The sequence below is a fragment of the Tachysurus fulvidraco genome, chromosome 10 (assembly GCF_022655615.1).
Source record: "Tachysurus fulvidraco isolate hzauxx_2018 chromosome 10, HZAU_PFXX_2.0, whole genome shotgun sequence".
Taxonomy (NCBI): Eukaryota; Metazoa; Chordata; class Actinopteri; order Siluriformes; family Bagridae; genus Tachysurus; species Tachysurus fulvidraco.
The window spans coordinates 8,179,311-8,191,615 of NC_062527.1; the positions used below are offsets into that span (position 1 = coordinate 8,179,311).

At 37.0% G+C, this 12,305-nt stretch overlaps 1 protein-coding gene across 16 annotated transcripts in view; it reads right to left on the bottom strand.

Annotated features, from left to right (window-relative positions):
• Positions 1 to 10,413, bottom strand: part of cadps2 (Ca++-dependent secretion activator 2) — a 115,099-nt gene extending 104,686 nt beyond the window's left edge. For 5 of the 16 annotated variants that reach the window (XM_047819751.1, XM_047819749.1, XM_027173390.2 and 2 more), the window contains exon 1: positions 9,879 to 10,410. In XM_047819751.1, coding sequence (XP_047675707.1) covers positions 9,879 to 10,205 — 327 coding nt within the window. In that variant the 5' untranslated portion in view covers positions 10,206 to 10,410. Of the gene's footprint in view, positions 1 to 9,878 lie in introns of all 16 variants that reach the window. The other 11 variants (XM_047819754.1, XM_027173388.2, XM_027173386.2 and 8 more) reach the window with 6 other exon arrangements.
• Between the last annotated feature and the right edge of the window lie 1,892 nt (positions 10,414 to 12,305).

Below are 12,305 nucleotides of genomic sequence, written 5' to 3' on the forward strand. Positions count from 1 at the left end.
TATATATATATATATATATGTTTTGACACTTTGCTACATCACATTAGAGGTGGAAAAAAGATCTGATGTGATTAATTTTGGCTGCATTTTTTTAGCCTACATAACAAAAACCTGCCATTGTGTATACTGTATACTGTATATCCACTTCGCGTTCTGCCGCCTGCTCGTTAAGTGCATTTATTATTAGAGAGAATCTGTTAATGTTTTACATTATATAATCACCAAGGCAATCAGGGGAAAAAAAACAAAAGTAGAACTAACATAAACTATGTGGACTCGAGCTTTTCATCATTACGGTTGTGCCGACACTAAATGTTGTTAATTGCCTGTGCACAGATTCGGATTTAATATAACCACCACATGAAAAGAGTTTTTTTTTTTTTAAAGAGTTTGTACAGTTTAGAGAGCATTTAAAAACTTTGGATGAAATCTTGAATGAATACCCTTCTATTCTGAATCTCTTTTTATGTAAGTAAAACCACCCACTTTCTGTCAGTGGACTTCCTGAAGTCATTGAAGGCATGCAAGACGATATTAACCTAAAAGAGCTCCGTGGAGGAAAATGTGGAGAAGGAGAAAGCCCACTGCACCACACATGACTCACCAACACTGAATACCAAAGAGACGGGCTTATGTAACTAAGTACAGAGATATGCGTCTCATGGAGAGAATGAAAGTGACAGTGATGACAAAGAGGATGGGACTGCCTCTGGTGAGATGCTCGCCTGTCAGTCTCACCGCTCGAGTGAACACGTCTCCAGTGGTGGGAAGGAGGGAGATCTGCTTATATAAACTTCTGTACAAAACCTAATGGGAACAAAAATAGTTCTGGTGCCAAGGGATTAGACATATGTGGAGAGCAGGGGCATGTTTTAGAGTGATTTCCTGGCTGTAATTCCCCATCATTCTGAATCATGGTGATGTACAGCTTGTTACAACAACAGGCACATGAGAGTGAACAAATTATTCCAGTAGTGAAAAAGATAGAGGGAGGCATAGAAACATACAAAACAAAGAGGGGGAGACAAATGGAATAAAAATAGGGTAGTGGGAGAAGCTGAAAAGGAAATACACACACACACACACACATCTTACTATTCTTGTGCCGACCAACCAATGATAAACCCACACAAATCTAACCCTATCCTTAACCTCAGGAACAAAAAAAGGAAACATTCTGGTTCTTTTGTTTTGTAAGGAAAAAAACTTTTACCTCATGGGGACCAGTCACATGTCCCCAGCACCTTATAACCATCATATATTTATATCATTGTGTGGAGGTTTTGTCCCCATTCAGATTTAAACACACACACACACACACACACACACACACACACACACACACACACACACACACACACACACACACACACACACACACACACACACACACACACACACACACACACACACACACACACACACACTTTATATACAGAGCATAAGCCAGTAGCCAGCAGTCTGCCAGGGGGTTATATATTTACATTTGGGTTTATTTGACTTATTCAGCTGACAGTTCAAGGAGCACTACTCATACAGAATATTTACATAAATATGTGTAAGTACAGAACACACACGCTGGCTATCTGTAAATTCAGATCAGTGTAATAAAAGTGGCAAGCTATAAAACACTGACACATTGAAGACCCCCTGTTCTCAAAACCTCTAGAATGGTGCTTATTATACAAACTGGAATTGGGATTCAATTTGTTACCGCTGAGCCTACTTCATATTCCTCCATTGCAGACAGATACTGCTGGAGCGAATTCTTTATATAAATAATTTAGGAAAACTGCAAAGGTGCTGTTAAAGTGGGCTTTAACAAGTTTGGCTACTCATAAATACACAGAAAGGCCCAAAGTATGCGGACACCCGGCCATCGTAGACATCTGTGCTTATTCCAGAAGCTTGCACTTTAACGCAGAGCTGTTTGCATCCGTGTTGTTCTCATAAACTTTACTCTTCCACTAGATTTTTAGTGTGGTTTCAAGGCCCACGCTTTTAGGATGTGTAACAGCACCTTGGAGCAGTCCGTCCTAATTATAAATAATTGAATAATAGTTTGTGTAAATGTATGATGTATAAATAATTTTTTTATCATTTACACAATACGGTATTGGAACAAGAAGTCCACCTCTTTTGTTTTTTATTATGCAATGAAGACGTTTGGGTGAAATTTAACAACAAATGCAGTCTTGTAACTTGAATGTACGTTAAAGCATAAGCTGAAACCAAGAGAAAACATTAAGAGCTATTAATTGTCTAAACAATCAACCTTATAGGGCACACCTGGGCAACAAGGCACACCTGGGCAACAAGGCACACCTGGGCAACAAGGCACACCTGGGCAATAATCAGTCACATGAACTTAAACAATTTTTATCACTTTATCAAAAAAACTATATCAGATCCAGATGGAATTATAAAGGAATAAAAAAAGATGGTGAGCCGTCAGAGTTATCTACATCTAAATATAAATTACATGAAATATCATGCATTGGAACCTGAAATTCTGATCTATCGTCTCATATTCATTGTTTCTTCTTAAATCCAAATTTAATAAATTGCTCTTTTACAATGGTATCTTACCATTAATGAACTTTTACCCAAGAATGGTAGAAATAAATATAAATCAATAGTTTTATTTTTTTAACAGTACAAGCTGAAGTCTTGCTCTTTAATAGAAAGTCAGATCACTTTCACAACTGAACATTTTCAAGCAAAAGAGTTTTAGGATCATTCTCCCTCGTGTTAAGTTGTAAGCACACATTATTTTTATTGAAGCAGCAATGTCAGTATCAACAGCACGTAGTAATCTAGTCAGAAATATTGTCACTAAGCTCAGTGTAATCATTTCTTCAGTACAAAAACCCTCAGTAAGACTAGTCCATAAGACACTACATACTGTAAGACACACAGTGGTCCTCCAGTTGCCTGCTTGTCTTCATCTAAGGGCCTCACTTAGGACATTTTAGGAATATACCTATGGGATAATCATAGAAAGGTGACACAATGAATTGTTGTACTACATACAAGTAGTTTGTACTGTATTTGTGAACAACTTCACAATTCAGAACCCTGAAAGTAAACAAAGCCTTTCAATGAAATCTTTCTGGTGATTATGTTTCTACCGGTTTGCCTACTCAGATTACGGACATTAACGTAATCTTTACAAACATGAATATTAGCAAATACAGCTTCCTGTTAGTCCAGTCTTTCAAACTCTTCTGTGAATGTAGACGTCTTCAGGAGCATTAGATTTCATTGAACCTCCCTGAGCTAAACAACACCAGTACCAGGTCTTGTGGACACCCCACCACATACGTCTAGTCAATTCTGGCCAAATTATATATTTTGTATATTTTTTAAATAAAAAGTATAAAAAGATTTTCAACAACACATTTCTTTCAATATTAATGCACGGTTATTATATGTGTGTGAGAGTTTAAACACCCTACTAAGTACTTATAGCCCTTGGCAGATGTCACCAGCAAATACTTTTTGTAGCCTGCTAGGATTTATTCTGTTTATCTTACATAAATTTTAATAAATGAATTCTAAGATATGTTTTGGATCTTATCTGCTCCCAAGATGTGTTGGTATTTACTAAAAGTTACTTGTTTCTTGTTACTTGTTTCTTGTGCCTCTGGTAACCACACATTCCCAAAGAATAACAGACCCCACCAATATTTTTATATCCATCTTTCTAGGTTACATTTTTCCAAAAAGCTTATGGTTGATGGGAATATTTTTGTACATACATCAGATAATCAGTTCCCCACCCCTGCATCCCCTAAACCAGGGGTATTCAATTAAAATTCAAAAGAGGTCCATTTACTAAAATTTCCTCCCAGCAAAGGTCCGAGTCTTATATTGTCATTTAAAATAGTGTACCCTCATGTTAATAAAATCAATAACGCACATACATTTCTATATAATTTATTGTTAAATTTCAAGTGTTTTCAAAGTCTGAACTTTTATGGCACTTGAATGGAAAACAATACTGTGGTTGTCTTTACTACATGTCAAGTAACAGACAACAGACACTGAATTTCTTCTGAATAAAATAAATAAAAAGTGCAAACACAGCTTTGAGCAGCCTGAACTTAGGGCCTATATTTCATGTAATGTAAAACATTCAGAATCTTCTGAATAAAATAAAAGTGCTTTTAATCTTTAAGAAAAAAATTAAACAAAAGACTTTTGAGCTGCCCCTTTTTTAAACATTAACTACATTCATAACAGGAACCTTAGGCAAAAGAACATTTCAAGTAAAATAGAACAGGGCAGAATTTACTAAATAAAAGAAAAGTGCAGAGCTTTGAGCAGCTCCCTTTTTCCTCTCTCCTTTCCACCTCTCCTTACTCCCTTTCCATCTCCCGTTCCTAGTGAGAGAAATGGGCATGTGACTGTCCTGTCAACAGTTTGAATCTTAATTGTCCTGCCAGCGTAATTAGGTGCATTACTGCCACCTTCTGCTCTGGAGTATGGAACAGAAAATCTGTTTTTGGCTTAGCTTTTGATGACGCTCCTGTTGTGAACGAAAGAAGTGCGCATGAACGAAAGATTTATCTTTCTATTAATATCAAAGAGCTTATATAATCTTATAATATTAGATTAGAATAAGGAGATGCTTAATATTGATAATATTAGAATTTTAACAGGTCCGGGCAGACCCGTCACTCGGTCCGGATCCGGACCACGGTCCGCCATTTGGTGATGCCCGCCTTAAACCTTCCTGCAGGTCCTTGCTGTCCTTTGCTTACCCTTTCCTGTCCATAATACAATCAGTTCTATCTGAAAATTTTCTTAATCTTCCAGATCTTGCCTTGACTTCTACAGTTTCCTACAAGAACCATTTCTTTACCATACAATGCCTTCTTTTACACTCAGTCAGCAGATTAAGGAATCCCTTAAGGGTGTTGAGTTTTAGCACAAGGTTTGAATGCACACTCTTTAATTGTTATTCCTAATGATGAGTCTTAACCTGCCTAAAGAGGCCTAATGAGTGAATTAAAGGTTTTTAAGAATTTACCATTACTAACATGTTTTTAAGAATTTACCATTACATATACATATATATATAAACTGTGCCAGAAAAATGATAAACTAGTTTGCTGGAGTGACAGTGTTTACTTCTTTTCACTTCAAATGTGCTGATTGATCAGGGTGCCCAAACATTTCCATAGAACAGTCCATGGCCATTTTATCACATTTTTTGCCAACTACTTTAAAGCTATTAATTCATGCAATTATCTAAATTGGCTAATTGTGTGGCAATGGTACAAGGCATAAAATCATGCGGATACAGAAAGCAGATTTGGGTAAAGTTCACAAAATCCATCAGCATAAAAAAAAAAAATGTGACGATTGTGGCATGATTGTTGTTGTCAGACATGCTAGACAAAATAATTCTATAACTGTTCATTCCCTGGGATGATCATTTACAACAGGCTCTAGAATTTACTAGAATGGTGCAATAAACAGCATTGGTCTGCCTATTCTCCACTGCATCTACATATGCTTTGCACTTTATTTAAATCTCATTGCTAATATTTTGCACCTTGGGACTGAGAGAAATACATTTTCGATTCTTTTTTGTGTATATACTGTACATGTGAAAGAGTTGACAATAAAGAAAAACTTGAACTTGAACTTGATAAAGAAAAAAAATGTCCAGTGATCAGCGGTTTTGCAGTTGGAAACGGCTTGTGGATGAGAGGGATCAAATGAGAACAGTTTGAGGCGAACACTAAGGCTACAGTAACTCAGATAACCACTCTGTATGGTGAGCAAAAATCATCTCTGAATGCACGTTGGTGAAGCAAACTTTGAGGTGGATGATCTACAACAGCAGAAGGCCACATCAGACTCCACTTCTGTCGATCAAGAACCAAAAGCTTAGGCTACTGAGGGCAAAAGCTGGAAAAAACTGAACAGCTGAAGATTGAAAATAACGTAGCCTGTTCTATTGAATCTCCATTACTGTTAAGGCACACAGACGGTAGTGTCAACAACAGGAATCCATGAACCCAACCTTCCTTGTGTCAACAGTCCAGGTTGGTGGAGGTGGTGTGGGGAATGTTTTCTTGGCACACATTGGGCCCTTTCATAGCAATCATTTGATTGCCACAGACTTTTTTGAGTTCTGTTTGCTGACCATGAGCATGTGGAATCCATGCCATGAAGAATTGAGGCTGCTTTGAGAGCAAAGTGAGCGCCGTCTCAGTAGTAGTGTATAGCTTAGTTATACATTAGGTACAACTACATTACATTTCCCCTACCCATGTTGTGACAAATTCCACCAATTGTGCTATAATTATAACCACCTAGAGATAGTAATGATAGTCCTTGCTTACTAGCGGTGCAACAAATGAACAACTGATTGAAAAAAAAAAGCCAGACTGTGGAAAACAGACACAAACAAAAATTTGTCATAATACTGGAGGGAATACTGCTCTACTGTCTGGCAAAATGTTCAGAATGAACTTAGGCAGTGCTACCCATAAGCCACGGCAAATAGTCGATGTTAATAGCTACTTGCCTGCACTGCGTTGCACATATATTTCTTGTTACTGTACCAACCACTGTGGATGCAAGCAAATAAAACTAAATAATGGATAAACAAATCATATTTGGACACTTTTATTTTCCATCATGCACACAAAGTCAAATTTGGGTTTTAATGAACATCAGATTTGCCATGCAGTGTCCTTTAGCTGGGCTCTGTCATCAGTTTTAATAATTTAGGAATACTAGAAAGTGAAAGAGAAATGACAAGAAGAAGTCTCCTGTAGCAAATTCAGAGTTTATTATTTTCCGATAGCAGCATGCCTGAATATGTTTAACACCTCAAATACCACAGAATCCATTTATAGATTTACTTTTGCTGCATTTGAGACACCCTTATACATTTACCTCATTTACACAACTATGCATTTGAGCTTTAAGAGCCTTACTCGAGGGCCCCACATGATGACCTGGGACTTAGAACTCAGAACCTTACAATCGGTAGTCCAATGCCTTAACCACTCCGTGTAGATATGTATAATATTATGGAGTGTCTAGAAATAAGCTAATTCATATCATCACTTATGATACAACCACAATACATACTGCTTGTCGTGTTACAAAGAACCTGGAAAGTCCTCAGATGTAAGACTTAAATGAACAGCTTTACCACTGACTGGTATCAAGCCTGAGATTCCAAAAATGGAAATAAACATTTCCATAATGACCCGATCAACATATTTTTTCTATATATTTATGTGGAGCATCTGCACAAGTTGAATGAATGAAATTAATGTGTTGAGTTGAAAAGAAACACAGTTCGATTATTATTCCATATAGACTTAAATGTAAACTGCTACATTTAAGCACAAGAATACACAGAAAAATATTTCTTTTCATTGGCCGTGGTCACATTGTTGGCCACATAAATATCAGAGCAGCAGTCTGCCGGTGTAAAAGTCTACAGTAAATCAGATACTGAAACAGTAATGAGTGCATACAATGGGGCTATAATAAATATCTAAGTCAGGGAAGAACACGCAGAACCACAGAAAACTACATTCATATAACACAGCATGTCACACCACTTATATTTCATAATGTAAAATTCAACTATATCAAGTGGCAAATGTTAAATGGAAAATAAAGCTGGTTGCTTGGAACTAATCTGCCATTGAAGTCAATATTTCCCTTTGTTCATTCTTGGTTTATTCTTAATTCATATCAGTTTGCACATAAGAGCAGCATGATGGTGCTGTGTGTTGTGTTGTCACCTCACAGCTTCAGGGTCCCTGGTTCGATACTATCTGTCCTGAGTTCTCCTCAGGTCCCCATGAGTTTCAGTTTAGTTCTGACGTGGACTGTCTACCCTAAACTACTGTACACCTAGTGGTGTGTGTGTGTGTGTGTGTGTGTGTGTGTGTGTGTGTGTGTGTGTGTGTGTGTGTGTGTAAATGGTGATCTACAATGGACTGGCGACCCACCCTGGGTATATTCGTGCCCAATGCTCATGAGACCCAAATCCACAACAACCCTGACCAGGATAAAGCAGTTACTGAAATAAATGAATGAGTCTCAAATAGGTTAATCATACAACTGTGTATGAAATATTTCTTTAGGAACATCACGTCCGTAACGACCGAGTATTCTTTTTTACATACTCAAACAAATATTTAATTCAAGACGCTTTTATTTAACAGCTTAGATAGACCATTTTACAGCAAAGGACTAACACAGTGTTCATTCCAATGTCCTTGGCTGTTGTAGGTAACCTCATGACAGAACTGAAACTGTTTTATATCTGTAACATCTAAATGAATATTTTATTTTCTCTGAAAGGTCAAATCTGTATACAATCTTTCTGTGGGGCTGGTATGTGTATGCAATTAGACACTTTTTACATCAATATTGGTTTAAAGGCACACTCGTAAAGCTGGAACTGCGCTTACTACCCTACATATTTTAATGCAATGTGCCTCTATTTCTATTATTTGCAGTATGTTAATGAGACCATGCTAACGTGCTATTTAACTGTCATGGTGTGGAGTTAATCAATAATAAACATTTTGTTTAGCAAAAAGAAACTAATGGTGCACATTTCTGTAGCCTGTTTTTGACCACAAGGGATGCAAGAAATGTAAACATGAACTCTGCTGCTGGAAAATAAAGGTATATAAAGATGATATAAAAATATAGATTTTGATTCAATTCACAAGGGAGCTTTTTATTTTACATTATTAAATCTATCCCTAATGAGCAAACCAGTAAATAAATAAGTCCTGGAGACAACAACATGCGGAAGAAACCTTGAGAGGATCCAGAATCAAAAGGAAACCGATCCTCATCTGGATGACACTGATAATGCAATTCTAAAATAATTTCCCCTATATAACTTTCACTATATGGTCAAAATTTGCATTTGTCTAACCAGTAAATTCATTCCGGTTCAAATAATAAATGTATTTTGTTGTAGTTATCAACTGTGAAATGATGAAGACTCGAGTGCAAAACTCTATCAGCTGTTATAACATAACTGTAGTCCTGCGCCATCATGGCAAAGCTAAGCTTAAACATAAAGTTCTATATCTCCTTTCTCCTGGTATCCTTAAGCACACACCTTTTACACCTTTAGTATGTATCTCTTATTAGATAGGTGCATATACTGTGTATATTCCACCTCATGTACTGTAAAATGTGAATCTGAATTTTTGAATAAATATTAAATATCTTTGAATTTAAATAAAGCTATATATAAAATGATATGTACACACACACACAGAGTATATACACTGTATATATTATATTTGAATAAATATTCAATTTGAATGTATTCAATATTTATGCAATATATATCATGTACTGTAAAATGTGAATTTTTTTAATAAATATTGAATAAATATATCTCAATTTGAATAAAGCTATATATAAAATGGCACATGCATACATACACACACACACACACACAATATATATATATATATATATACACATACATACATATACACAGAGAGAGAGAGAGAGAGAGAGAGAGAGAGAGAGAGAGAGAGAGAGAGAGAGAGATGAATAAATATTCAATTCAAATGTATTCAATATTTATATATGCACGTATCATTTTATATATAGCTTTATTCAGATTATACAGTACATGTAGTGGAATGCTTTTCGACTGTCTTGTGACATCTTAAAGGTCATTACAAGGAAGATTTCGAGCTCATTTCAGTATAAACTTGGCCCTATGTGTACAGCAGTAAGGACGATATGCATCCGTGCAGATGCTGTGTTATTGTTTTGAGTCAGAGTTGCAGATGCAGAGTGAGAACATGAGTGTAACAGGTGTTTATTCTCACTCGCTCTGAACGGAAACTCACCTTCTGCTGTCTCCGTGCCATGTCTGTCGGCTGTTTGGCGTTAAACGGATACGCTATACATCTTAGTACAAACACATATATGTGCAGTTTGGTTTTCCTCTCCGCTTCTTCTCTCTGAAGTCTTTCCTTCTCGTGTTTCTTCTCGTCTTGTGCACAAGGAGGAGCTGCTTTTTTGGTCTCATGCGTCCTCACAGCTCCTGATGGCTTTTCTTTTTTTTCCGACTTGGGGATTTTTTCCTGGAGTTTTTCACCTACAGTTTTGACCGCCGTTTCGTCCTCTGGTGGAAGTTCTGCCTCGGATTCTTCACTGGAGGACGGGTCCAGCATGGCGAACACCCGGATTTGGAGAACTCACTGACTGGGAAGCTGCGCGAGCGTCTTTTGATGTCTCTGTGCTGTTTAGACGCGAGTCAGTTTGTGTGGAAACGTGTGAGCTCGGATCGGAGGGCGGGGCTTCAAAAGGGGACCATTCAGCGCTACTCGCGTCTCTGAGCGCCGAGCGCGTGCCTGTGCTGTGCGCAAGCACGCTTCTGTTACGCGCACACAGGTAGCAAACCTGTAGCGCGGCAGCACGTGAGCGGTAAAAAAAAAAAAAAAAGAGGTCTTAAAGGAGCAGGAACCTAAACACACCCCAAATGTTCCTCCAACACCGTCTTGTAATACAACATAAAACATCTGCTTATTTTTTAAGGCAAGGTATATTTGGGGATCATACATTAATATTATATTACGATATAACATTTAACCATGAATGTCATATCAAAATATCCCAAATGTACTCGATATTATAATATTTTTCTGAGAAATATCTGAGCGTTACATAAGTTACGCCTTAAGTAAGTTTTATTTCAATTTATCATTTGTTTTCATTGCAAAATCTAACCAAAATAGAGATAGACTAGCGATCCACAGACGATGCTGTACTGACTCACACTTAGCCATTAGCAGTGTTGGGCAGTTACTACTGTAACACAGTTACTTTTGGCAGTAACTAATACTCTAACGCATTACTTTTTAAATAAAGTAACGTCGTTACCCATTACTTTTTTAAATTAATTAATTTTGGCTGCAGTGTAGTCTTCAGACTAACCTGTTTACAGCAGCGACACATTGCATGATTGGTGGATGCCAACCACTGTAAACATAAAGACGGCACACTGTGGGCATGTTTCCGTTTATTCAAGTATGTGCGGCAGTAATGGCGAGTCAAGGCGAGAGCAAGACGAGTTTCTCAAAGTGGAAATATGCTCATTATTTTTTTTAAAAAGTTACTTTTAACAGTAATGCTGTTTGGTGTAAGTAATCAACAAAGTAATTGAGTTACTTTTTGAATGAAGTAACTAGTAACTGTAACTAGTTACTATTTCTTAGTAACTAGCACAACACTGGCCATTAGCCATGCTTTTTCCTACTTAATGGGTCTTTTAATGGGTAAGTTGAATTTCTTCTGTCTACTCACATTTTGATCGATGTCAATCGCAGATAAAGTGAGAATCATGGTCATACCAAGCCCAAAAAAACTCAATAAAGTTATTTTAACTCACATCCACACCGGTAAAAACATTATTCAACGTTGTACCAGAACACAAACAAGGTAAATTGGGTATAAATTTAGTGAGCGCAAAAAAAATTGTTTGACATGAAAATAGAAATAAGGTCTCTACACTGACCCCAGACGATCATGGATACCAAGCACATTGCACAGGAAGATGCTGTTTATTTAAGTGTCCATGTGGCTGTTGGCCAGAAGTCTCTATTTGCTGATACGTTCTTCAGCCTCCCACACAGTTTGGTCTCTCACAATGAGCCCTCTCCAATGCCATGTTGAAAAAGCAAGAGTGCATGTGTCATAAAGAAGCCTGATTTAAGAAGCCTATTCAAGATGCCCACTTCCTTTCTTTAACGTTTCCTATTATTTAATATTTCTTAAATCCACTAAAAGAGTAAGTAAAAGATGCAACAAGCTACTGCATATATGTAGCCACATAATACACTCAAATATGTATTGTTATCAGACAGCCCTGTGGCCCATTGAACAAAAGCCATAATAAAGCTAAAGTCCAAATAAAATCCTAAAATAAAATACAAAGACAGGTCTTTTTATCATAGCTCTTAGAAGTTGTGTTTGGCTGGAAATCCTTGAAAAATCCATCTCAGAAAAATCCAACCTTTTTTCTTTTTCGTGCACCACTATAACAAGGTTTTATCTAACATAGAAAATCATCTTCATGCTAGTACCAAAAGACAACGCAAACATAATAGAGAGTTTTGATATGCCTTCAGATGGGTCTAGACTGGTGCAGTTACAGAAAGCCAGAGGAGAGAATGCACCAGTGGGGTGATATGGAAGATAATACACATGTAGCTGCATAATGGGTAAATTTGACTGGTTTGATGGCATAAATCTCAACATGACAAAGAACTGAA